This window comes from Corvus kubaryi, unplaced genomic scaffold (assembly GCF_017639235.1).
Source record: "Corvus kubaryi isolate FWS band 111438036 unplaced genomic scaffold, C.kubaryi_AGA036_p1.0 split1-131, whole genome shotgun sequence".
NCBI classification, from domain to species: Eukaryota; Metazoa; Chordata; class Aves; order Passeriformes; family Corvidae; genus Corvus; species Corvus kubaryi.
The window spans coordinates 30201143-30226850 of NW_024582073.1; the positions used below are offsets into that span (position 1 = coordinate 30201143).

A 25708-nucleotide genomic window follows, 5' to 3' on the forward strand; every position below is an offset into this window, starting at 1 on the left:
CGCCCACCCCCCGCCCAGCATCCCCTGTCCGTGGCGGCGCGGGATGAGGCTGCCCGCCGCCCCAGCAGCTCCGGGGGCGGCTGCAGCCCAGGGCTCCGGCCGCCGGCGCTCGGCCCCCCGCGCCCCGCCGCAGCACCCCGGCCCCGCGGCCTTGAGCCATGGTCAGCCGTGAGCCCGTGCCCGGCCCGGCCCCCGCCGGCGAGGGCAGCCAGGAGAAAGCCATGACGGTGCGCTCGGTGCTGCTCAACCGCGACTCGCCCGACATCGAGAGCCGCCTCAAGCGCCGGCGCAACCGCACGCAGCAGGTCCGCTTCAAGGACCTGGTGGAGGCCGGCGCGGGGCGGGAGGACAGCCCCCCGCCCGGGGCCGCGGCCGCCCGCGGCCCCAACACCCCACGTGCCTCGCCGCCCCCCAGGGATCCCCCTGAGCCGGCGGCTCTCCGTGCCTCGCGGCGCAGCTGGCCCCAGACGCAGCCGGGCTCGCTGACGCTGCCCATGCCCAGGAAGGCGTGCATGAGCACAGCCATCCAGACCTCCCCCAGCCTCCAGAAGCCCTTCCCGGCCCCCCAGCCCCGCAGCAAGAGCGTCTGCGATGTGGCGGGGGATGCGGTACTGCCCGCCGTGGCTAGCGCCCGGTGCCCGGGGGCGGCCGTGCCCACCGCGGCCAGCTGGGCCGTGGCCCCGCGGGCCCCCGGCAGCCTCCCCACCCATGACCACACCGCGGCCCTCGCTCAGCACGCCAAGGTGCGCCGCACACCACCACCGCCACCACCCAGGGACCCCCCTCCCCCTTACCAGGGCACGGCCGGGTGCCCCGCTGCCCGCTGCGCCCCTCCGGTGCAAAGCTGCACCCCCGAGCCCTGCCCGCCGCCCCCAGCCTGTGCCCAGCTCCGCGGGAGCCCCCGGGGCAGCCACGGGCTCACCCCGCGCCCGGCCTCCGTGCCCTGCGGCCAGCCCCGGCCGCCCGCCGAGCAGCGGGGGCTTGGCCGCAGCGACTCGGAGCGGACCCTGCCCTGCGGGCGCCCAGCTTCCCCGTGCCAGCCCTCGCCGCACCGCCGGCAGCCCGTCCCCGTCACAGACACCCACGGCCTCCACCAGCCACCTCAGGGCAACCCCCCGCGGGACCCCCCGCCACCCCAGCACCAGCTCTGCGCCACGCTGTGGGGGGGGCCCTGCTGCGCCTCGCCAGCCCCCATCCCACCAGCGCCGGGCTGGCACAGCTCGGCCGCCGCCGCCCCGCCGGAGAAGACACCAGCTGCACTCGGCACCTGCAGCCGACTCCGCGCCACCGAGCCTGGGCACGGCTGGGCAGGACCCGAGGGGCCCAAGGAGCCGCTGTCCACAGCCCCACAGGGCCCCAGCGTGGGGACACAAGCGGCCGGGTGGGCACAGGAGGCCCCCCGGCACGGACAGCCCTGCCTCGCCGCTGAGCAGCCAGACACGCTGCACCACGTCCAGGACCTTCTGCAGCTGGTGGTGGTGGCCAAGGGGCCGGTGGGACCACCAGCGAGGGATGAGGATGCCCGGATATCTCAGGGAGAGGGCCCCCGGGGGCCCGGGGAGCAGGGGGACCTGCATTCCCAGCTGCAGTCCCTGGAAGGGGTGCTGGAGACCAGCCAACAAACCATCCGGGTGCTGCTGGATGTCATCCAGGACTTGGAGAAGAAGGAGGCGCAGCGGGACGGGTGAGCAGGCAGGAACAGAGTGGGGGCCTGTGGGGACAATGTCACTGGGGGCTGGGGATGTAGGACGAGGGGCCCTGCCAGAGATTTGGATGCTGCTGCCTCGTGAAGGTGTTTCCCTGTGAGAAACTCGGAGCTGCTGCCAATGTACATGTGGCTCCACGTCTTGGTGCAAGGTCTCACATGCCCACGGTGCCTTCCCCATGCCCAGGGATGGGTGCATGGGGTGCAGGTCTGGGGGATGAGGGGATGCTGGGCTCTCACCCAGCTCTGGTGCAGTGGATTTATCCATTGGTCACTGGGAGCAGGGATCTAGTATGTCACATCCCAATGGCTGCCCCATCCATGGAGGTACCTTTGGCACAAATCCAGTGGCCTGTGCCCCTGTGATGGATGTGTTTGCATCCCAGGGAGGTGCCCAGCACACCCATCCTGCCCAGGACCTGCTCCAAGGGGCAGGGTTTCCCCCAGGCAGCATTCCTTGGCCTCCAAGGCTGATTTGCCAAATGAAGCAAGGTGTTCTAGGTCAGCCCACAATGACCTTAAGCTGAAATGCTCCAAACTCATCTCACACGAGGGCAACCAACCCCCAAGAGGTGCCAGTCCTGGCATCTTCCTGTAAAACCTCTGGGGCTTGTTCCTGATGCCCAAGATTGCTGTGATCCATCCGTGGTTTTGGCTGTGAGCAAAGCACAGGGAACATTGTCCCTGTGCCACCCCTGGAGCGCTCAGTGGGGAGGGACCTCTTGGGGGTCTGGGACACCTAAATTAAGACCTCAGCTCCATAAAATGTTACAATCAAGCAAGCAGACAAGATGCCCAGAAACACACCCTGCATTTCCAGGGATAGGAAATCACATCAAACATTATCCCGGTGTCCTTACGCTGCGGAACAGTGCGGCCTCGTTTGCCACGGGTCATATCCCAGGTGCCCACTGTGCACCAGAGCAGAGCCACCAGCCCTGACACATCCTGGCACCGACCACCAGCAACATCCCACAAAAATTTATATATATAAGACATGAAAGACCATCCCAGAACGAGCTCTCCCAGCAGAGGGGTGCTGCTGTATAACGCCAGAGCCACAGGCACACACACATATACGTACCACATATATATATAAAAGGGCTCATGATCTAATTCAGGTGCTGGCAGAATAAATCCCCATTGCAATGTGAAATTTGGTGCATTAACAGACCCAGTTTCTGAGGGCTGAGAAACCGTGGTCAAGGTCGAGTGACAGGAGGAAGATTTCAACAGGGAAACGCGATGTCTATGTGGGACATGTGCTCTCAGCTGTGCCCCCAAAATCCACAGCACTGAAGAGGCAATGGAGACAGGGAGATGGGGTCCCAAAGGGACCAACAGCATTCACAGGGCCCCTTTCTGACAGAGTAGAAGGAGCCAGGGACCAGCAGGGAACACCTGCCAGCAGTGCTGGGGTGCAGGAGGACCCCAGTACAGCCCTTGGGATCCGGGTGTCTCAGGGCTGGGGTCTGGCACCAGCAGCAGAGACATGTGGGTTGAAGACCCCTTCCGTGGAGAGGGAGGAGGATGCAGCAGCATGAGCATGAGCTGAGCCAGGGCAGGCATCAGCTTAATCCAAGTCCTGTGCACCTTCCTGGAGGAGGATGCTCTGGTACAAAAGCATCAAAAAGAGATAAATTCTGAGTCTGGCGTAGGCTGGAGATTAGTCTGAAGTATCTCCCTGTGCCCATCTGCCAGGGCACTGCTGTGCCAGAGCACCGCCATGTGCCTTGAGCTCCCTCCGTGGCACCATGTGTGAGGAGATGTGTGGTGACTTGGGGGCTGCAGGTGTGGGGACCCTTGGGATGAGAATTGGGATGGGGATGGACGGGGGGGACACAGCAGGAAAGGTTTGGAGATGCCTCCGTGCCCGGCTCTGGTTTGCTCCCATCAGAGAAATCTGCGAAGCCGAGAGGCACCTGGCCTGGTGTTAATTGGGATCACGTGGGAGGAGAGGGATTGGGATCCCAGAGAGGAAAAGGGATGGGATCCGAGCAGGAGAGGAGATGGATCTCAGAGAGGCAGAGGAGCTGGGATCCAGGAGGAGAAGGGCTGAGATGCAGGGAGAAGTGGATCTGAAGCCCAGGGAGGAAAGGAGCTGGGATCCAGGGAGGAGAGTCCTGGCTGCTGGGCTGGAAGCACAGAGGGACAAGGGGCAGCAGGGGACATGGGCAGACCCAGACCGGGTCTCCAATCTCACGGCACATCTCTGTCACAGGCGACACTCGTACCGGACTGGGCAGGACATCGCCAACTGCGGGACCTGCCGGGACTGTGCCTGCATCATCTACAGGTGAGGGCCAGCCCTGGCTCCATGCATCCCGTGGGTCCTGCTTCCCTGCACTCCCAGACTTCTCCACCGGCTGTGAGGCAGGAGCAGGGGTGGTAGCCAAGCCTGTCCCCATGGGGACCCGGGGGGTTACCATGTACAGACCACTCATGGGTGTCTGGGCTGTCACTTGGCCTGGGTCTGTCCATTCCTCCCTGGGAGGAGCAGCTCCTTCTCCCAGGATCATCCAGGGTGATCTCCATGGAGGAGCAGCAGCTGGAAGGGGGCTGCTCTGGCACGATGGCAGAGCATTTATCTCCTGTAATGGCAATCTATCGGGGAAGCCTCGCTAGCGGCTGGTGCGTGGGCTCACTCCAAATCCAGGCTGCATCCCGTTGTCCCTGTGCCAGCTCCGCACAGATGCTGCAGATGGGTTCCTGCCCCTCGCTATGGTTTGGGAACACAGGGCCTGGGCTCTGCTCCACAGCGTTGGCTTTGGGCCAGGGCATGGAAGCCCCTTCCTCTACTGCACTCTCTCCTCAGATCCCGTTTGGTGTGTGGGAAAAGGTACCTCATGCCCTCCCAGCATCGTCTCTGGGGGAATTGGGAGGGTTGCAGTTTTGCTAAAGCTTTCTGCCCTTCCAGGCACCCCTGGGTGTCCTTCTGTCCCTCTGGCTGTCCCCCCTGCAGTGCAGGTGGCTGGCCAGGTGTGCTCCCATTTTGCTGTTAATTAGGCTGATGCTGTTAGCATGGGGATGTGTAGGACACGGTGAGCTGGTCCCAAGCTGTGCTTCATGGTGCCTGATCACCGTGGTGCACGTGCGTGCCGCTGCCCTGCCGCACTCTGTGAGTGCCGTGTCCCCTCCTCGGGGCACCTCAGGCTGGGGGTGCCCAGCTGGGGGCCCCTCGTGTCCCTGTGCTCGGTGCCGGTGCTGCCTCAGCGCTCCTGCTCCCCACACACTTGCTCCACACTCCCCCGCTGTAGCTCGTGGGGGACTTCAGGCTAATTAGGCCTGATGAGGCTGTCTCCACGGAGCACGGCAGTGGCACAGATGTCACATCTGGGGGAGGTGGCTCCCCAGCATGGCCAGGCTCCTGCTGGGGACTCGCTGTGGGTTTCGCTGCCACCCATGGGATGAGGAGAGGCTCTGGGGGCACACAGGGTGAGGGAGCAGGGGCAGCACCCCCAGCCCCAGACCCCAGGGATGGCCCAAGGAGGAGATCAGACCTGCCTGCCCCTGTCCCATCTCAGGGTCCCACAGCGGTGCCAACCCCTCCCTGTGTCACTGCAGGGGAGCTGAGGTCCCTCCCTGCGCTGCCCCCCCTTATGGTCTGCACCCCTCACCCTTTTTGCTAGAAACGGCTGGGACACTCCTTGTCCTCACAAGGGGAGGTGACAGGAGGTGCCAGCGTGCCAGGGGGCTCGCGGGGCGCTCCCCGTGTGCGGGGCGGCTGCACCACGTGCGTGTTCCTGGGCACACGCCGCGGCACCTCGCTGATCCGATGGGACATGCCTGGTGTGAGGAGATTGACGTGTTTTCCGTGTGAGGGAACATCGCAGCACGCGGCTGCCAGCAGCCAGCCTGCGCCACAGGGTGCTGCGGGGACACTGGGGGCTGCGGGGACACCAGAGGCTGGAGGGACATTGGGGGCTGCAGGGACACTGGAAGCTGTGGGGACAGCAAGGGCTGGAGGAGACAGCAAGAGCTGCAGGGACCTGGACCTGTGGGGACACTGAAGGCCTCAGCATTGTCAGGAAGCCTGAGAGCTGCGATGGGGGGCACAGTCCCCCTCACCTACCCAGATCCAAGGCACCCTAATTCCTGCCTCGCCAGCCATGGGATGGGCAGCAGCAGAGCCTTGCATGCTGTCACCACTTCTCGATGCTGCAGCTGCCCTCGGCCATGGCACCTGGGACACACAACCCCTCTCCAAAGGGTTCATTGCTAACAGGGGTCCCACAGACCCCCAGCTCGCTCCCCCACCTCAGCACTGGTCCCTAGCCGGGCCAGTGTCCAGCTCCTGCTGGCCACACACAAAGCCATGGCATTGTCAGTGGGGTTGGATACAGAGGAGGGAGCAGAAGGATGGGGCAGGGGAGGCAGCTGAGAAGGACCCACCCCAAAAGACCCCTGGCCACCAGATCAGGCTGATACTGGTCCATCCCTCCCCAGAAGCGAGCCCTAGATGTCCGGCACAGCCATTTGATGCCACATGCCCTGTGGAATGGGATGGCTCTTTGGGAGGGATCCAGCCCTGGACCACCCCCCTCACAGCGCACAGGCGGTAGGCAGGGGCTGTCTGAAGGCACGCACAGCAGGATGTCCCCTCACAGGGGTGCACAGTGACCCCGGGAATTCCGGCCATGTCCCTGTGCCACCCAGGGAGTGCAGCAGGGCTCCGCTCTGGGGGACGTGCCCTGGATGGATGAGCTCCCCGGGGGCTGCGTTTGGGGTGGCGGGGGCACGCAGGCAGCGGGGCAGAGCGCTGTGGCAGGTGGGGGCTGTGACAAGGGGATGCCATGGTACCCCCTGACGCCGTCCCCGCGTGCCGCAGCGTGGAGCACGATTTCCGGCAGCAGGAAGGCCGCTTCCAGCGGGTGCTGAGCCACATCGAGGGCGACGCGGGGCCGAGCTCCCCCCCGACGGCGCCGGGGGCGGCGGGGGTGGCGCTGGGGGCGGCGGGGACCACCTCACCGCCCAGGCAGGAGCCGTCGCCCGTGTCGAGGCTGCCGGCAAAGCTGGACGTGAAGAAATCCCGGCGCAAATGCTTCTGGTTCCTGTGAGCGCGGTGCCCGGTGAGCCCGGAGCGCGGGGGCACCGTCCCAGCACTGGCCCCCTGCCCACCTCTCTTCCCTCCCTCCCACGGTAGGGTTTGGGTAGCACCAGCTTTTCTATTTTTAACCATTCCGTTGAACGCGGGGAGCTCGGGTGTGGAAACGGCGAGGGGAGCAGCGACTGTATTTAAGGAGAATTCAATAAATTCCACGGAGACGCTATTTTTGTTACATCCTCTCCCGCCTGTGCACTTCTGTTCTGGGGGAGGATGAGAAATGAGGAGGGGGCAGCGGCTGTTTCCCTGGATTCCCCTCTGTTCGGGGTTCCCTGAGGTACTCCCGCCCACCCCAGGCTCAAATCAGTGCCCACCTGCACCCCACAGTGGGGGCTGCTCACCCATCCCTCCCATGCAGGTTAACTGGGAACACCAGGATTTCCACTGGTCAGAGACAGTGGAAAATGGTCTCTGTGGGATTCTGGCCTGGAGAGAGGAGACCTGTCCCCAAAACCCCCGGGTGGAAGGGTGGGCTGGGCAGGTGCTCTTATGGGTGGGGAAGATGCGCTGGCTGATGACAGGGAGATGGGGAATGAGCAGCACAAATATCCCAGCCTCTGTGGGGCTGCCACGAGAGGGAAAATGGCATCAGGGTGCCAGAGTCCCAGAGCAGCACTGGGTGTCTGAGCACACCCTGAGGAGTGCCTGTGGTGGGAGCAGCCACGGCTCTTCCAGCAGGGCCACCGACCTCCGTAAGTGGGACAGCATCCAGCCTCCTCCAAAAGCACTGGCCACCCCCCAGCCATGCCAAGCTGCTGCTGCAGCCACAGAGGGGAGGGAGGGAAGGGTGGGCAGGTTTGGCCACAGCTCTCCAGTTGGTGCCCACACCGCAGCACCCCAAAGCAGGAGATGTCCACAGTGTGCCAGGGACCCCCCTGGTGCTCGGGGGCTGCAGCCAGGACAGGGGCCCAGGGGCACAAATCCCTTCCTGCCCAGCAGATGGGATGGATGGATGGATGGATGGATGGATGGATGGATGGATGGACACTGTCCTGGTGCGGGCACACGTATTTTTGGTCCTCTCAACCCTTCCCAGCAGCTGGAGCTGCTGAGGCAGCCTGGGCTGAGGGTCTGGGACCCCCGACAGAGGGCAGGGGCTGCGGCAGCAGCACAGGAACCATGGGCGGTGCTGGGAGAGCTGCCAGACGGCCCCTGTGGAGCCACGAGTGAGCGTCGGGAGTGCGGCAGTCAAAGGATCCTTCCCTGCTCCCGTGGGCTGCGCTGCACCACCGTCATCCCCCCCCCTCGCATCCATCGCTGCCCGGCACTTTCGGCTCCGGCTGCCCCAGGCCCTGAGTCACAGAGCCTGGGAACGAAGGAGAAAGCAGGATGGAGCCCAGTGCGACCCCGCATGCATCTCCTGCCTGAGTCACGGCTGAATCACATCCCGGCGCTGAGATCGCGGCACAGCCCCGGCGGCAGAGCTGCCGCTCCGGCTGCCCACAGCTCCCCGGGCGCGGCACACAGCGTGGCACGGTACGGCACGGCAATTCCCTGCTCCGGCCTTCCCGAGCACAGACCAGCTCCGCTCATCGCCCTCCCCACGACACAGTGCGGCTCTGGGTCTGCCCCCCGAGCCCCGGCTCTGTCGTCTCCCATCGCTGCTCCATGCGGAGCTCTGACCCACCGCCCTTCCCGTGTGTCCAGCGTGCTCCTCACACGTTCTCGGCGTGTAAAACTGTGACGGTTCACTGGGTCCAGTTCCTTGTTTTCCAGAGAATGCAGCCCAAACCCCTCATTGCTCCCAAAACAGCTTTTCCTGCACCTCGGCCCTCTGCCCACTCCCTGCTACGCTCCCGCTGCTCCAGCCCTGCTCCCGGCACGGCTCCTGCTTTCCTCTGCATCCCACTGGGCACATCCCTGGTATCCAGCCCCATCCTGCTGGGTACCGGCAGCAGGGCCAGAGAGGAGCAGAGCCAGTCACGCACACCCAGACCCCCAAACCAGCGACACCTCGTGCCTCTCTCGTGTGGCCCCAAGGGAAGCAGCGCAGCCATGGCGCAGTGGGACTCACCCTCAGCGGGCTCTCCCGGTCCAGGACGATCACCCTGCGATTGACCGTGTGGAGCAGCTGCTCCAGGATCACCTGGATGTGCTTCTTCACCTGTGTCTGCAAGGTAAGAGGTGTCAGGGCCATGGCAGGGCACGTCCCAGCTGTGGGATTTGTCCCAGCATGGTGTGGCACTGCATGGTTCATTCAAGGGCTGGTGGCATCGGGGTGGCGAGATGGAAACGGAGCCTGATCCAGAACGGGAGTCAGCGAGGCAATGTGCTCCAAATATGGGATTTGGGATCTCTGTGCAGCTCAGCCCTGCACACCTCCCTGGCAAAGTGGCCACTTGGGGACAAAGGGGACAGCTGAGGATGGCTGGGGATGATGGGGACGGCTGCACTGGCACTGGGCAGGCAAAGGTGGGTTCAACACACATGGGGTTGAAGCAGGAGCAGAACCCTCCCCCAAGAGCGTCCCACCACCCTCTCCATAAAGGCTACTTCAGGTTTAAAAGTTAAGCCCAAAATGAGACATTTCACCACAATTTTCAAGCTTTCCCTCCCACTCCTGGGCTTCCTGGTGCTGTGGGGATTAAAGAGCCACCTTACCCTCGCAGGACACAGTGTCCAACTCGGCTCCCACAGTGCCAGTCACTGTCCTGCAGGTGCAACACCTGAACCTCCAAATGGCCCCCAAAAGGGACCCCAGAGCAGCCAGGAAGGGCAGGAACAGAGGAAGGCTCCCGAATAGCCAGAGCACAAAGCTCTGTGCATTCCCAAAACTTTGTGTTGCTGCAGGGACACTCACCAGCTCCACGTTCCCACGGTCCTTGTGCCGCGCTCGCAGCTTCTCTGCGCTCTGCAATCACCAGAAACAGGGCTGAGACCCCGGGAATGGCCCCAGCCCACCCCAGACAGGCCACATTTGGGCGGGTGGGTGCCCGCCACGTCTCTGCCTCACGTTTGGAACCATCACTGTTCATTTTGGAGTGTGGCACTGCCCAGGAGCTGGCTGGCAATCGCTGACTATCTGCCTTCCTCCCTGCCCTTGCCTTCTTCCTCCTTGCCCTCACATTCCTCCCAGCTCTGCAGAGCCAGTGATGTATCCCCCCACTCAGGTCAGTGTCACCCCTGAGCCTGGAAGCCCCTTCCCCACTCCTGTTGGGGAACCCACCAGAAACTCGCTGAGGTGGAAACCATGAGGTTTTTGCCCCATCCTGGGCAGGTTTCCCCTGGGATGGCAGCACCCACAATTCCCTGGGCAACTACGGTGAACACCAACCATATCCTGGCCAGGAATTGGTGCTTCACCCCACTCAGAGGGGTTTGGTCAGGTCACTGCCCAGATGATTCCTGATTTACCTTCTGGGCCTGGTACAGCACCTCCAGGATGCTGCTGAGCAGCTCGATGCAGGCGTCCTCCTCCTCACCTGCCTGGATCAGCTCCTGCAGGATGGGCAGGGTTGCCTGCAGCACCAGCTCCCGGCACTCTGGGGGGGGCAAGGGGGCACAGGGATGAGGGAATTGTCCCCCTCTGTGGAGCCACCCCAGGCATGAGGCAGAGGAGTGGTGCCTGTGCAGGGACTCATCCCCATCCTGTGCCGTGGCCCCTGGATGAGCTCAGCGAGGGCAGTGCCATCAGGACCCCCCATGTCCCCTCTCACCATGGGACTGGAAGGCTTTGCTGCTGGTGATGAGAGTCAGGGACTGCAGCTTCTGCTTCAGCAGGCGCTGGGGCAGCAGGTTCCCCACAAAGTCCCGCAGTACGGCCCTGCCATCAGGAGAGGAGTTAACCCAGGAGCTTTGGGTTTGGTCAGGATGGGGCTGCTGGGTGGGGGGAGCCCCTCGATGGGGCAGAGCCGTGTGGGATAGGATGGTTCCACAGGGCAGCCGTGCCCACCACAGGCACTCAGCAGACAAACCCCACCTGAATTCCCAAAATGAACCCAGCTGGGGCTGAGGGTTCCCAGGCTCAGCCCATGCCCAAGCACAGGCAGCTGCTAAAACGGAGCAGAACTCTCCCATTTTTGCACTGGGAAGGGGATCAAGAGGTGATTCCAGACCCCCCTGCCTGCTCTCGCTCTCGGCTCTGGGCTGGATGCAAGGACAGAGGTGGCTGTGGCAGGTGCTGAGTGTGACACAGGGCTGGGGTTGGTGGGGGGACAGGGACCCTACCCCAGCGCGGAGGAGTCAAAGATCCCAAACACATCCTCGAGGATGGAGGGCAGGTACTTCAGGGCTGCTCCCTGCAGAGACACCGGAGAGCTGCCTTCAGACAGGGTCCAGCACCCTCTGGAGCCTCCCTCCGTCTGGGACACCGTGGGTGCAGAGCATAGCCCCATCCCAGACCCATCCAGCCTGCAGCAGCTCTGCTTCCCCAGCTCCCCATGCCAGCCTGGTCTCGGATGCAGGGAACGCAGCCAGGCCAGCTCCAGGATGGGGACAACCCCCAGGAACCTTCCCCAGATTTCCCTCTGCAGACTTCAGCACACGGGTGGCCAGGACAGCGTCTGCCCGGTGCCACCGAGCTGCTGACCCAACGCCACGCCACAGCCCCAGTGCAGTGAGGGGCTTTGTGGTCTGGGGCCTCGGGGTGCACAAGGGGGGTCCCCAGGGACAGCAAGGGGCCGTGCATGGGGTGGCAGCTCTGTCTGACACCATGGGGGAGGTGTACACACAGGATGGACAGTGTCACCCCAAAACGAACACAGTGTCACCGTGGCATGGGTGCAGGCAATGTCACCCCAGTACGGGGACAGCCAGTGCCCGGCCTGGGCACCCTCCCTCCCACCACACACCAGAGCTGAGCCCTCCCAGCACCGCCCTGTGCCCTACCTGGGAGAGCAGCGTGGGACCCTCCAGCGGGGACTCCATCAGCTGGTTCAGGGCGAGAAAGAACCGCTGCAAGGAGCACTGGAACTCGGCCACCTCCTTCCCCTCGTAGAGCCTGCAATGGCCAAGGTCACTGTGCTGTCACCGCGCTGCCACCAGGCCACACACCTTCCCCGGCACCACAAGCCTCTGCTCGGGGGTCACTTGCCATCCCAATTAATGACACTGGTCCATGAATGTTTGGATCCGTGGCTGGATCTAGTGGTGCGCCCTGGCATTATCACAACCCTGGCACGGCCACAGCCTTGGCGCAGCCACTGCCCCACCATGACCACAGATCCATGCACAAAAACCCTTTTTTTAAAAAAAAAGCCTCTGTTCCATGATTCCACAGCCCAAACCCCTCTCAGAGCAGTTCAGCACCGTCCCACTTGAGCAAGAACATCCTGAGCCCTCCAGCCCCCCCTCAGCAGCTGGACCAGAGCAAACCAAATGAGGGAATTTCAGCCTTGGGACGTTCACAGCCCCAGGAAAACTGCAAAGATGAGGTGTGGTCACAGGAATAAAGTCACTGCAATGGGCCATTTTTGAGGTGATGAGGGAATAACCTCAGGAAAAATCATCCAGCCACCAGCTGTGTAAGGAAATCCTGGAATTATGGACTGGTTTGGGCTGGGAGGGACCTCGAAGCTCATCCAGTCCCACCCCCTGCCATGGGTTGCTCCAAGCCCTGTCCAACCTGGCCTCGAAATCCACATGGACTGTGACGAACCCACCCTGATCACAATTCATTCGGGAAGGGTCCCGTGGTTCCCAGGAAGGGATGTTCTTTTTCCTGGGAAGGGACACCCTGCCCAGGATCCCCTGCAGCCCAGACCATGGTGGGAGCCATGATGAGCAGCTGTGATGGCCTTTGGGGACCCCAGCAATGTCCCCATGGCAGGGGTCTGGGGGGACAATCAGCAGCTGCGGGGTCCCTGGTAGAACCAGTGACTGGTTAGAGGTGGAGGGTAAGTGGCCAGCCCTTGCAGTGGCACTGGGGGACAAGAGAGGGGCCAAGCGGGACTGGCAGAAGCCATGGGCACTGCTGGAGGGGGGTCCAGCTGCAGGAACCGGGGGTCAGTGTGAGGCCAGGCAGGGGACCACGAGCTGTGATGCTGCAGGTGGCTGTGAGGGGGTGACCCCAGCCCCCCCAGAGGACAGCAGAGCAGACCCCCACACAGAGGGACAATGAGCGCTGGCAGGGAAAGTTTTGCCGCCCTTGGTGATGGTTAAAAAGCAGAAGTAGCCAGAGGAACCAGCAGGGAGGAAGCAGAGAGGGAGAGACATCACCACGGTGCCACTGGGGTGCTGGGGGGGCCCTGAGAGGAAACAGGGTGTCCCAAGGTGGAGGACAGTGCCCTCAATCATCCCTGCAGCAACCTGGGCTTCTCACAGGAGCTGCAGGCGCCACTTGCCCAGCTCCAGCAGCAGCACAGGCAATCCCAGAGCCAGCAATCTGCCGCAACTGACTCTAATTACAACCCAATTCCTGTCGATTACAGCCTGTACAAATTGCAGCACGTTCAGAGCACTTAGAGGATCTGAGGAGCCCGTGTTATTGCATGTTGAGATTGCTGAGATAAAGGGAAGCTGTATAAAATCGCTAAATGTCCTCGGGGATGTCTCTGTTCCAGGCAAACTCATTCACGGGGCTGTTTGCAAACGCGCCGTGTAATTAATTTCTTCTGCTAGGAGTGCTCTGAGCTGGGAATCTGCTCCGTGTCCTCATGCAGGAGGGAGAGACAGGTGCTGGGTGTGATGTTGTGGAGCACCCCAGAGCTCTGGAGCACCCCGGAGCCATGGATGGGACACTGGGAAGGGATGGAGCGGCAAGGACAGACAGGGCTCAAATGGCACGGTTAAGACAGAGCGGGGCAAAGTGAGGTGTGACGGTCCCTGGGGGCACAGGGACCCCAGCCGAGCTCCTCACTGCCAGTGGGAGCACCCACAGGGACCCCGACACATCCTGGGCTTGGGGTGGAGGAGGCAAAACCCTCATTCCCCCAAAAACAGCCGCCTGCCGAACCACGGCGCCTGGGAATGGGGTGATCCCGCTGCTTTCGATGCCAGCCAGTGCCCACCCCATGCCCTTGCCATGTGTGTGGGGGGGTCCCTCGCTGTCCACCGTGTGTGGGGCCCCTCACTGCCCGTTGTTCCCTCAGGACACTTCAGCTTTCAGTGCCGTGTACGTGGAACGAAAGAGGAACGTCACCGGCTTTTTCTGGTAACACCGATGGTCGTGTTCTGATATCTGATTTCTTCCTCTCCCACGCCGGCCCAGAGGAGGGTTGTTTGTCCCATCACCCAGATTGGGATGTGAACAAGTGAAACAAGGTCCTGTGGGGACTCTGGAGGTGCCTGGGGGTGCTTTGACCTTTGAGCCGTGGAGACTCCCAGCCGCTCGCTCTGCTCATCACAGGATCACAGCAGAGTTTGGCCCTCCAGCTCCACCCTCCTGCTGTGGGCAGAGACACCTCCCACTGACCCTAACTGGGCTCCAGGAAACTTTCCCAGCACAGTGCCAGCCACGCAGGGGCACGGATGCTCGGGACATTTTGCCATCTCCATTGTGGGAGGATTTTAAGAGCTCATTGGAAACCCCCGTCAGGAGGGGTGGGGTAGAGGTCACTGTGGTGCAGGTTCACTGTGGGGCATTTGGGGTGGCTGAGAGCGATTTGAGCTCTCCCACCCCCAGGGTGGACAGCACTGCCCACCCCCACAGTGCACCACCATTGTCCAGCAGCATCCAGAGGATGGCATGAAGCTGAAAATTGCTAGAATCCTCACAGAGAGGATTCACAGCAATGGAGGAGCCTGCCTGGGGACCAGCCAACACCACAGCATGGCCAGGAGTGGTGGGTGCCACCCTGGCTGTCACAGCAGCCAGCACCAGGTGGGTTGGGCTGCCACTGCCACAACCCTGGGACCGATGGTTGGCACTGACACCGCTCCCACTGCGCAGGGACCCCCACAGGACCTCCCTCCCACAGAGCCCACGGCCAGGAACCAGCACTGGGAGCACTGGGAGCCAGTGCCAGCACTTACCGGGCGAAGAGGCGCCGGGAGCGGACGATGAACTTGAAGATGTACTCCAGGGCCTTGAAAGTGCGCGGGAGGGGCTCGCAGGGCTCCCCCCGACCCGCCTGCTCCACGTACTGCGTCAGCACCGACAGCAGCTTCCTGCGGGGTGGGATATCCGTGGCCAGGGATCGGCCATGGCTCAGTTCCCACTGGTGCTCCCAGCATTCCAGCCCCATCCCTCTCTGTACCCACTGTCTCAGCCCCATTTCTCCCGTTCCAGCTGTCCCAGCCCATCCCTCCCCGTGCCACAGCCCCCAGGAACGCACTTGTAGGCGAGCGTGGCGCTGAAGTGCTGGCGGATGTAGGCCTCCAGGACTGTGTTGAAATGCTGGAACTTTCTGTCGGCCACCAGCCCCACGATGAAAACCTGGGGGCAGCGGGCAGGGGCATGGCTTGGCGTGGGCAGGGGGAAGCCTGTGGACAGCAACAGCCACCCTGACCCCCACCCTGCCCTGGTCCCATCACTGGGGTCACTCTTGCCTTAGTGTGCGAGAAACACCTTTGAATCCTGCTGGGATTGTCCCCCAGAGGGACAGTGTCCCTCAGAACGCAGCCCTGCCCTGTGCGGGGTCACTCAGAGCAGTGAGCCCCATCGCCCCAGTCCAATCACTGCCCACCCTGCACTGGGGAGGGGGCTCAGACCCACACAGGTCCTGCTCACCAGGGCATCAAACACAAGGGTGTCATAGACATCCGTCTCGGAGTGTTCCATCATGATGGAGAACAGGGCATCCAGCGTGTCCTGGAGGAACTGGGGGGGACATGAGGCCTGTGAGGGCTCAAGTGCTGACCCCAGCATCGCCCAAGACCCAGCTCTGGGCATGGGGGTCCCATGGGTGCAGGAAGCAGGGAGGGAGGTGGGGGAGCAAATCCCAGCTGTACCTTGATGACCTCCCCTCCATCCACGTGCATCAGCTTCTGGAGGTTCCCGGAGAGCAGGCTGGGCTTGGAGCGCCACTTCAGCAGCCCCAGCAGGTTCACTGGGCAGGAGGAGTGGAACAGCACTGACCACTTCACTCACTGCCAGAGCCCCATGTTACTGTCCCCTGGCTCCTCATCCCACCCTCACTGCCCAGGGCAGCCGGGACCCCCTGAACCCTCCACACAACCACTGCTCAGTGCTGAAATCCCCTGATATCAGGGCCATAAAGCACAAACTTTAAATAGGTCGTGGCTGTGGGAGATGAAATTGTGCTGCAGGAAGGGAATTAATGGAGCAGCCTCATCCCCGACCCCTCTGCACTGAACCACAGTGCCCTGGACCCTGCAGCCACGTGTCACCGTGTGTCACATCCCCACGCCACCAGGCCGTGTCCCCTGAGCCCCCTGCACTTAAGCCAGAGCTGGATGAGCCATTCCCATCCTCTGGCCTTGCAGAAGGTGGGAGGAGAGCCTGGCACTCCCATGGGCCCTTCCCCTGGCCAAGGGGGAATGTGTCTGCGCCAAGGGGGAACAAATGTTCTCGGCTGCCCTGACCTGTGCAGAGCAGCCCAGGGCTGGAAGCTCCCCTGAGCTAACCCAGGAATGGGGGTCAAACCAGAGAGCCCCAATTCCCACCCCAATTTCAAAGGAAGGTCATGGAGCCTCCAGCAGCCACATTCAAGTGGGAATTCCACTCGCTGCTGCTCCTCTCCAGAGGATGGCAGCCCCTCAAAGTCCCCAGATCGAGCTGATCCCCTTAGGAACAGCCTCGGCCATTCTGACCATGGCCAAGCAGGAACTGAGCACTCAATGTTCCCGCTGTTTTCAGCTCACTGTCCCAGCGTGATGGACACTGGAGAGCCAAACATCGGGGAAAGTGTGGTCCAGCGGGTGGGAACATCACCGGGGAGGGGACACAGCCCCGCCTCCCCCACCGTGGGGAACCAGGACTCACCATTCTGGGTCAGCTTGGTGGAGCAGACGAGCGTGGAGATTTGGAAGCTGTCCCGGGTGGACACGGCTAAACCGGACGTGGCCCCGCTCACACGGAAGGAGGAGCCAGAGAGGAGCTTCGACTCCGACAGGTTCCGCTCCGAGGGCAGGGACAGGTATGCGCTGGCATCCTCCAGCTTCTTGCTGTCACCCTGCAGGGCACAGCACAGGTCACACCTGGAGCCCCAAGGGACAGGGCTGGGCCCTGTGTGGCCCAGAGGCTCAGTTCTGACCCCATGGCTGGTGGCTCCCACTGTACAGCACCCTCATCCCACCCCTGGTACCCTCTGGCTCCTGGGAGCCATTGGCTCCCCTACATTGACCCCACAAAGCTGCTCCCTGCGGGGATCTGCAGGGACCCTGCTCAGTGGGGACAATCAGCTGGGAGGGACACTGAATCCCAGCCTGTGTCACACAGGGGGGACAGGGGAACAGGCAGGAGAAGAATGATAAAGAGGAGTCTGAGGCTGGAAATTAAACACACCTGAGCACTGCTGCAGGGATGGACACGCAGTGGGACACCGGCACGCACCAGGACAGTGACGTGGAGTGGGACACCACCCCGCTGTCCAGCACAGTTGGTCCCACAGCATCACTGTCACCCTACATCTCCCACCTGTATGGGCATGCCAGGGCCTCCACAGCCACAAACCAGCCTATTTCTGTGTCCTCTACTCTAGGCTGAAAATTTAATCGATGTTCCATCCAGGAGGACTCACTGGGGTGACTCTGAATGACCCTTCCCTGCTCGCTGGCCAGCCTGGCACATGGGGGATGACCAGAGCCACCCGGCCCGGCTGCAACTCACAGACATCCATCCTTCCCTGCCTGCAGCCTCGCAGGGTGAAACCCCTCATGCTGAAGGTCGGATGGGGGTGACAGAGCTGTTTGCTGTTGGCTTTTTTCCCCTAGGACACAGACAACGCACAGGAGCCCTGTGCTCCTTCCCAGGGCTGAGCCTGCGCAGGGAAAACCGGCTGGAATTCAGAGTGGCTGGAGATCAAGAGGTCTGAGCAGCTAAAAGCCCATCACTCACATTCCTCTGGCAAGCAGAGATAAAAAGATGAAATAGCTTCTGACTCCCAGAATCCAGCCCCCAGTGTCTGCCGGGAAGAGCTGGAGTCAGCCAGGGAGAGGACAGAGCAGGGCAGGACGTGGTGGTTCAGGAGGGCAGGGACAGCCCTCAGAGGGGAACAGGGACCCAGGAGGGAGGTGTGGGAGGTTTGATCTCACTGCCACAGCCAGCACTGGCACATCCCAAAGGTGCCCAAAGCTCCTGCTGTGGAGGGGACAATCCCCAGAGAGCCAGGGATCAGAGCCAGCGCCGAGGGCCACGGCAGCAGTTAAAGAATTTGGGTCTTTCACCCAAAAATAAAGTGGGGAGGAGGCACGCAGTAAGGATTTCAAATGTGCAGGAGCCTCGGGGAGGAACAGCGCGGTCTGTCCCTGTCCTGGGCAGCCACAGCAGGCGGGAGCAGGCCAGCTCATCCCAAAGAAAGGCAGGACTCAGGCAGGGACGTGGCTCTGCCTGGAGAAACTGTGGTCACGTTGCCAAAACCAGAGAACACTCCCATGCAGCAGCCCAGGAGCAGGGAGGGGCAGGTTACCCCCAGAGACACTGGAGCTCCATGGCCGGGCAGGGACCCCAGAAGGTGCCAACACACAGGGAAGGGCCCTGAGCTCGCCCTGGCAGCGGGGACCAGCTCGTGCTCGTTTTTCCCAAACGAGCAGTGATTTTCCCTCCACTCTCTCGGAGCAAACCCGAGCAGTGCCAGCACTGGTGAAATCGGGTGAAGCGCAGCCACACCACGGGGACGTTCCCTCCCCGTCACAAACGCTTAAATCATCTTTTCCCAAACAAAACTTGTCATTCCAAGGGAGCAGCGCAGGGATTGGAGACATCGTGTGCGGGGAGCCCTCGCCACCAAGGACAGCGGGAACGGCAGGGAGGCACTGCAAACCCTCAGGCACTTTGGGTACGTGCCACCAGCACGGTGGCTCAGGCAGGGACTGGGACCCTGGCCCCAGAAGTGCTGCTGTCCCACAGCCCCCCCACTTCAGGGGGCTCTGTGGCCCCCCCATACCTTGTACAGCACCAGGTCGTGCTCCCCATCCCGCAGCGTGGTGCCATCGGGGCACATCAGCCTCACAAAGGCCATGGAGAAAATCCGCTCGCTCCGGTCCTTGGCTGGAGGGGACACACAAGGGTCAGAGGGGACCGGGGACACAGCAGTCAGGGAGAGGCAATGCTGGGAGGAAGGCCTGGAGCGAGGGACACTCACAGTCGCTGGAGGAGCGATGGCGGAAGGTGAACCTCAGGTGGGTCCTGTGGACGTCCTCGATGGGAACAGCAATCTGGGTGGGAACGTGTGCCAAGGTGAGGGCAGAGGGCATGGGCTGAGCCCCTACCTGGGCAATGTCCCTCTGTGCCCGGACGAGGGCTGTGCTGGACCGTCCAGTGCTGCAAACCAACCCCACACCCTTCCCAGTCAACCAGTGGGGGCTGGACAGGGCTGCAGTGCCCATTCCCAGGACCACCCTCCCCAGTGCTGGTCATCCTGGGTATCCATCCAGCTGTGACACTGGCAGCATCTCCATCGTCCCTGAGAAGGGACCAAGGACTGCCACCCAAAAAGCCAGCCCCGATGGGGACCCCCTGCAGCAGCAGGGTCCTGCGGTGCAGGAGGAATGAGTGCCACAGCCTGGGGGGGCTGCAGCCCCAGCCCACCCCAGCCCCACACCCCGGGGCTCCCCAGACCTTCAGGGTCTCCATCCAGCGCTGGTGCCGCTGCTGGTAGTAGACAACAGAGCAGTAATGGCTGGTAGGGCTGTCCCCTGCTCCTGCGTGGATCACGTTCTGCCAAGAGGAGATACCTCGAGATCAGCCCAAATCACCTTGCTGGGAGGGAGAATTCCCATCTGAGCCACCCCCTGAGCCGCCCCTGCCCACACCTCCCTAAACGCCATCCCCACCACCTCCTCCAGGCCTGGTGCCACCTCTGAAGGGACACATGACCTTCCCAGGGCACACCAGGGCTTGGCCCTGTGGATGCAGATGGAGGATGCATCCCTGGACCTGCCCAGCTGGACCCTCAGCAATTCCAGCCCGTTCCTCAGGAGCCAGGTAAGAACTGATGTGAGAACACCTATGGAGAGGCAAGAGCCAGCCTGGAGAGGTGACACTCGGGTCTGACCCCTCCCTGCCCTCCTGCCAGCCTCCAGCTCCTTCCCCTCCTGCCTGTCCTGGGAGGTGGCCAGGAGTTCTGGCTGCTCTCAAGGGAGGAGGATTTTCTCTCTATCCCTTCACAGCATTTTCCCATATTTTTATTCTATTCCCAGATCTCTATTCCGGGCAGCTCCAGGGGCTCCAGTGGCCAAAGAGGCTCCTCCAACTGGTTTTGCTACTGGAGCTGGTGGCTCTGCCCAAGGTGAGGTGACACGGGGGACACCTGCCGTACCTGCACCACATTTCCTGCCTCGTCACAGACACACACAGTCACCTCCACGTTCTTCTGCGTCTTCTTGTTGCCCTTGTCGAACTCACCCTGCACCAGCGTCAGGTAGATGTCGTTCCTGACATCACCTGGGGGGGACAGCCCCGTCAGCCAGGTCCTGGCACTGTGCTGGCACCCCCAGGGACCCCCAGGATTGTCCCCTCCAACACTTGCCTGGCATGATGACCTCCGGGTAGCCCAGCTTGCGAGCCACCGCCGTGCTGCGGTCCACCAGGTGAGGGTAATCCTTCCTCACCTGGCTCAGGTCTCCCCACAGAATCTTCAGGGACACCCAGAGCCCTGCGGGGACCACAGTGATTTTTCAAGGGGTGACAGCAAGAGCTGGGGGGATCCAGGGCCACCAGAGACCACAGCAAGTCCTCGACCCTGCAGGGGCTGCCCCACATGACAGATGGCCCAGGGAGGAGTCTCATGGCACGGGGTGGGCACAGGGGACACGGGGTCTCTACCTTGTCCCTTGTGGTTGATGTCCTTCCCCTCCACCGCCTTCCGGATCATATTGTGAAGGAAATCGCCATCAGCAGCCACCCTGGAAAAGCCACATTTAGGGGAAAAACCTTTTCTCTGATCCGTGCACCTCTTGTCCCCTCGCAGCTGGTGTCCCTGTGCCGGCCAAGCCCTGGAGTGCTGCTCCCTGCCCGCTGCCCCCCCAGCACTGTCCCCCAGCACTCCCCCTGCCCTTGGGGCTCACAGGTGGACGGGGATGAAGTGCTGCTTGTCCTCGTCGCTGTCACACGTCCCCTTGGTGATGTCGGTGATGTCCATCACTGCAGGGACACAGAGGTGGCACCGTGGCGGGGCTGGCACCCCCAGCCAGTGATCCACACCCAGAACAGGACCGTGGGGGGAGGTGAAGGCAGAGGGGCTTGCGGGGCCAGCCATGCAGAGGTTTGGGGTCTGCAGGCAGGGAAAGGGGACAGTGGGAGCAGCCCAGGGACATCACAGACCCTGGTGTGGTGGCTGGGGGGAGGTGACAGGTGGTGGCACGGGCGTCCCTGGGGGTCTCCATGGAGCCCACCCCCACCTGAGATGCCGAAGGGCCGGCGCAGGCCCGTGCTGAGCTTGCGGCTGTGGCTGTCCCGCAGGTCCATGCGTCCCACGCGGATGATCTGGCACACCAGGAACAGCCGCTCCCGCTTCAGGTCCGTGCTGCCCAGGTCCTGGGGGACAGGGGCTGTGTGACCCTGGCAGCACCGCAGGGGACGTGCCAGCGCCAGTGCCAGATGATCACGGAGTGCCCAGGGCTGCGCAGGGGGAACCAGCGGGCACAGAGCTTCCATGGGTCCCTGTCCCTGTGGGGATAGTGGGCACACAGCCCCCGCTGCCCTGGGGGATTCTGTGCATCCCACGAGTCCCAAAGCCCAGGAATGGGGACAATGCTGGGTTCTATGGCCCCACAGGTCACCCCAGGCCAGGCAGCCCGGCGAGCGGGGGACAACCTGGCACGGTGTAAGGATGGCAGGGTGGCCCTGCACCCCAGCTCCGGGGACACTGGGGAGAGGACCGTGTCCCGCGGGTGCTGCCCCTGCGCCAAAACCTTCCAGCGGCGCTGAGGGGAAGGGACAGGGACATGCCACAGCGCGTGGGGACACGTGGGGACAACATCAGCGAGCAGAGCAGGGGGCGGAGATGGGCGAGAGCCGGGGGGCGAAGTGCTGATGCTGCTCATAAACACTGATTTTCCCGGCTCATTTGCATATCGATGGCTCCGCGCCGTCCCGGGGGTCAGCGCTGCGCTGCAGCCAAAGCGCTGAGTCAGCGGGTGCCGACGGGCGAGGGACGGGCAGGGGGACGGGGCACCCCGAGACCCCCAGCACCGGGAGCGGACCCCGAGAGGCAGCGCCCGGCACGTCCCGGCGCCAGGGCAGGGGTCTGCGAAGAGGCTGGGGGTACGCGAGCAGGGGAACTGGAGGGGGTTCGGCTGCTCGCGAGGGGACACAGGGGACCCGAAATGCTGCGGGTGGGGCAGCTCTGCAGGAGGGGGCGGCGGGCGGCAGCAGCGCGGCTCCCCCGAGGTCTGCGCTCACCGTGAACACGACCTTGAGGTTGTTGAGCAGCTCGATGTCCTGCGGGACCCCGGTGCTGGCCCAGCGGATCACGTAGTTCTCGCTGTGAGGCGGGTGATGGTTGAGGTGGGCACCGGGATGGCAGAGTCCCTGCCAGCTCCCACCGCACAGACCCTTCAGCCCACCAGTGTGCCCAGTCGCGGCACAGGGCCGGCCCAGCCTGGCTGTCCCCAGTCACCCCACTGGTCACCTCGCCAGTGCCTGGGGCAGGACGAGCCACGGGCTGTCCCATGGGACACGGCTGCATGGCTGGCACGGCACAACGAACCCTCCCGCTCTGGAGAAGCTCTTTGGGAAGGGACGTGTCCCTTCCCCCTGTAACACCCGCTGGGTCCTGCTGGGCTGGGCAGGATGGGCAGCCTGGGGGATGCCACAGGGAGCAGCGGGACAAGAACCCGGCACAGCAGGGGCAGGGGTCTGCCCTGCGCCCCACCTGATGATGCGCTGCTCGCCGGGGTCGTACAGGGCCATGAAGAGCTGCGCCTCCTCCCCGATGTGGCAGACGAAGTTGCGGACACAGAGGTAGAGGTTGTGGGAGGGCGAAGCGGCCCCGTGGGTGCCGTGGCCTGATGCTCTCTGCTGCGGGCTCTGGGGGGCACGAGGTGGGGGGCACAAGGTGGCTCAGCCCTGGGCACAGCCCCTGGCATGGGGGGCATCAGGCTCTGGGCATGACACGGCGAGGGTGCGGGACCAGCAGCGGCCTCACCGTCTCCTCCTGGATGCGCTGCGTGAGGGTCTGCGCCGCCCTCCTGTGCGCCTGGAAGAGGCTGATGACGCTCGTCCTGTCGGGGTCCAGGATGTTCTCGTCCTCATCCCGCACCACCAGGTCCAGCGCGAGGATCCTGCAGGGGGCGGGATGGGGTGAGGAAGGACCGGGGGGGGGGGGCACGGGTCTGTGTGTCCCGCCAGGACTCACTTGTCCTTGCACAGGGCCTGAGGGGGCAGGACAGATCCGACTGGGAAAGCGGACAGGAGCCGGGCAGCACCAGGGACACTCCTGTCCCAGCCACGGCTCGTCGGCCATAGCCCTTGGCCAGGTGGCTTGTGCACCTGGTGGCACATTTACTGTCCCCAGCCATCACGGGACAGCCAGCTGGGATGATGGGGACACAGGGACAGCCAGCCAGAACAGCAGGGACACAGGGTGCCCCGGGGACACGCAGCTGGGATGATGGGGACACAGGCATACCCAGACAGGCTGGCAGGGAGCACCCCTGAGCACTGCACAGCCTGTGCCAGGGGCGGATTTGGGGTCTTTGTGCCCCATCCCCGCCCTCACTTGTTGCCGTAGTCCATCTTGCCGGTCACCTCCTTCCTGAGCCGCAGGAGCTGGTCCTTGGGCAGTGTCCCCGAGAGCAGCTGCGAGCGCTGCTCCATCAGCTCCTGCATCATCCTCTTCACCTGCCCGTACCGCTCCGTCTGCCCGGCCTGTGGCAGCACCAGAGGGTCACTGGGGTCACCAGGTATCCCCCACCGTGCTTCCAGATCCCCGTCCCTCACCACATAGAGCTGCTTCCAGATGGTGGCCCACTCCCGCAGCGTGGTGGTGATCTCCTGCACCATGGGCATCTCGGCGGGCACCACGCTCTCCTCCGTCCTGGGGGAGGCACAGGGACCCCTGGAGACCCCGGCTCCACAGGGACCCCGCACAGGGCAGAAGGTGGAGCCCCCCACCCCTGCCCGTGCCCCGGACCTACCCCTGCTGCTCCACCACGGTGCCCTTGAGCCGGATCAGCGAGGCCGGGAAGATGCCCTGGGGGAGCCAGAGTCATCAGCACCCCCGGGCTGGGAGACGTCCCTCGGGGGGGCACGGCTGGGGGCTCCCAATGCCACAGGGTGCCCAGCCTGCCATGCCCCCTGCACCCCTGAACCCAAACATCCTCCCAGGAACAGAGCAAGCCACTGTCCATGCCCCCCTGTGCCCCCCCCAGACACCCAGCAGGGACAGGGAAAGCCACCAGCAGTGCCCCTCCTGCCTCCAGGACCCCGGCATCCCCTCACCTACCTGGGCAGCCCTGTTCCGGAGCGAGTACCCGCAGTACCAGCCTGCGAGGGGAGGGGACATCATCAGCCAGGCTGGGGGTCCTGGCCCCCACTGCAGGGACAAAGGAGGGTGCAGGAACCCATGTTGGGGTGCACCCGGGGGTCCCCCTTACCCTCGGAGGCCTGCAGGATGCGCACCATCTCCCCAATCTGCAGCGGGAGGTGATGCTCCTTGGTGCGCGGGAAGTTCCACACGGCTGTGGGGAGAGGAGCTGGGAGCTGGGATCCCTGCCCAGAGCCCCTCACCAGGCCCCAGGCCCTGTGCACCTGCACCCCACAGCCAGCCCCCCACAGCACCCCAGCAGGCCCCGTCAGCCCCGAGAGATGGGGCAGACTCCCAGCCCCACAAACAGCGTGAGACCCCCAAGCACCTTGACCCCACACCCCAGAAGAGCCACGGCACAGCCTGCACAGGGCTGGGGGCACAACAGAAGCCACCAGCCCCCTCCCCCGCCCTCAGGGGTCTCCTATGGGACCCTCGTGCCTGCCACCCACACCCTGGGTGCCGATGGTCCCAGTCCTGGCACAAGCAAGTGTGGGGAGGCAAGTGCCAGCAGAGCCCCTGTCCAGGGCTGGTGGCTCAGGGACAGGTCTGTCTGGGGACAGTGGAGCTGGTGGCAGGGGAGGGGGGCGGTGGGGACAGGAGCTCTCCGGTGGCCAGCCACTTCCTGCCCAGCAGCACTGTGGTTGTCCCTGTCGCTATTTCTGGCCCCAGGGACAGCTCTGGGGAAGGCAGCCCTGGTTTGGCCCCCAGACTGGGGGACAGTATACCTGCATACGGGGGTCCCTGCTAGGACCCCGCCTGTGCCCACCCTTGAGTCCCAGCCAGGGCCAGCTCATACTGCAGCACCCACAGACCCTCATGGCTCGTCGGGACCCCTCATGCTGACCCTCACACCTTGGGGCACTGGGAGCCCCGAGGTCCCACGGGACCCCTCCCATCACTCTGCACTCCCCACGAGGACCCTGAGCCAGCTGGGACCAGCAGTAGCTCAGCCCTCACTCAGGTGCTGCCCAGGACCCTGCAGAAGCTCAGCCCTCGCTCCAGCACTGCAGACAGTGCAAGGGAAGGGTGCAGGAAACGGCCCCGCAAGAAACGGGAAGAGGCACAGGGCTGCCAGAGCCAGCACAAGCTGGTGGTGCTGCAGGGAGTGGGGGTGCCCACGGCTGGTACAGGGCACAGGGAGCCCAAGCTGGGGGTGCTGCAAGGAATGGGGGTGCCCAGGGCTTTACCATCACCAACACCGAGGCAGCTGCAAAGCCCCAGCTGCAACCTGAGGCAAATTATTGGGGTGTCTCAAGGCTCCCCCAGAGCCTCAGCAGGCGGGCTGAGCCCAGACCCACAGCCTGGAGGGAAGCCAAGCCTCCACCCCAGTGCTGTGCCCCAGCGCTTCCCACCCACACCAGCACCAGC

General features: G+C 63.6%; 2 protein-coding genes across 5 annotated transcripts in view; one reads left to right on the forward strand and one right to left on the reverse strand.

Moving 5' to 3' along the window:
- The window catches only part of LOC121676538 (dedicator of cytokinesis protein 2-like), a 45782-nt gene that overhangs the window by 18926 nt on the left and 1148 nt on the right, over positions 1 to 25708 (reverse strand). For 2 of the 4 annotated variants that reach the window (XM_042053189.1, XM_042053191.1), the window contains exons 2-28: positions 24408 to 24491; positions 24257 to 24297; positions 23949 to 24004; positions 23752 to 23848; positions 23531 to 23679; positions 22958 to 23093; positions 22685 to 22839; positions 22213 to 22294; positions 21210 to 21345; positions 20877 to 20952; positions 20635 to 20714; positions 20339 to 20464; positions 20129 to 20253; positions 19429 to 19527; positions 18953 to 19025; positions 18755 to 18858; positions 16633 to 16822; positions 15639 to 15736; positions 15418 to 15507; positions 15023 to 15123; positions 14721 to 14855; positions 11637 to 11748; positions 10977 to 11047; positions 10466 to 10572; positions 10164 to 10291; positions 9610 to 9660; positions 8824 to 8919 (exon numbers count right to left, since the gene is read on the reverse strand). In XM_042053189.1, coding sequence (XP_041909123.1) covers positions 8824 to 8919; positions 9610 to 9660; positions 10164 to 10291; positions 10466 to 10572; positions 10977 to 11047; positions 11637 to 11748; positions 14721 to 14855; positions 15023 to 15123; positions 15418 to 15507; positions 15639 to 15736; positions 16633 to 16822; positions 18755 to 18858; positions 18953 to 19025; positions 19429 to 19527; positions 20129 to 20253; positions 20339 to 20464; positions 20635 to 20714; positions 20877 to 20952; positions 21210 to 21345; positions 22213 to 22294; positions 22685 to 22839; positions 22958 to 23093; positions 23531 to 23679; positions 23752 to 23848; positions 23949 to 24004; positions 24257 to 24297; positions 24408 to 24491 — 2798 coding nt within the window. Of the gene's footprint in view, positions 1 to 8823; positions 8920 to 9609; positions 9661 to 10163; positions 10292 to 10465; positions 10573 to 10976; positions 11048 to 11636; positions 11749 to 14720; positions 14856 to 15022; positions 15124 to 15417; positions 15508 to 15638; positions 15737 to 16632; positions 16823 to 18754; positions 18859 to 18952; positions 19026 to 19428; positions 19528 to 20128; positions 20254 to 20338; positions 20465 to 20634; positions 20715 to 20876; positions 20953 to 21209; positions 21346 to 22212; positions 22295 to 22684; positions 22840 to 22957; positions 23094 to 23530; positions 23680 to 23751; positions 23870 to 23948; positions 24005 to 24256; positions 24298 to 24407; positions 24492 to 25708 lie in introns of all 4 variants that reach the window. The other 2 variants (XM_042053188.1, XM_042053190.1) reach the window with 1 other exon arrangement.
- LOC121676539 (basic proline-rich protein-like) lies at positions 129 to 6984 on the forward strand. Its single transcript, XM_042053193.1, has 3 exons — positions 129 to 1684; positions 3927 to 4001; positions 6534 to 6984. Exons 1-3 carry the CDS (start codon positions 159 to 161, stop codon positions 6760 to 6762), a joined length of 1830 nt encoding a protein of 609 aa, XP_041909127.1. The 5' UTR covers positions 129 to 158; the 3' UTR covers positions 6763 to 6984.

Excerpts from the sequence above, each read along its gene's own strand:
- LOC121676539 (XM_042053193.1), top strand. The coding sequence starts at position 159 with ATGGTCAGCCGTGAGCCCGTGCCCGGCCCGGCCCCCGCCGGCGAGGGC. Across the intron at positions 1,685-3,926 it reads AAGGAGGCGCAGCGGGACGG|GCGACACTCGTACCGGACTG; the intron begins GTGAGCAGGCAG and ends TCTCTGTCACAG. Across the intron at positions 4,002-6,533 it reads TGTGCCTGCATCATCTACAG|CGTGGAGCACGATTTCCGGC; the intron begins GTGAGGGCCAGC and ends CGCGTGCCGCAG.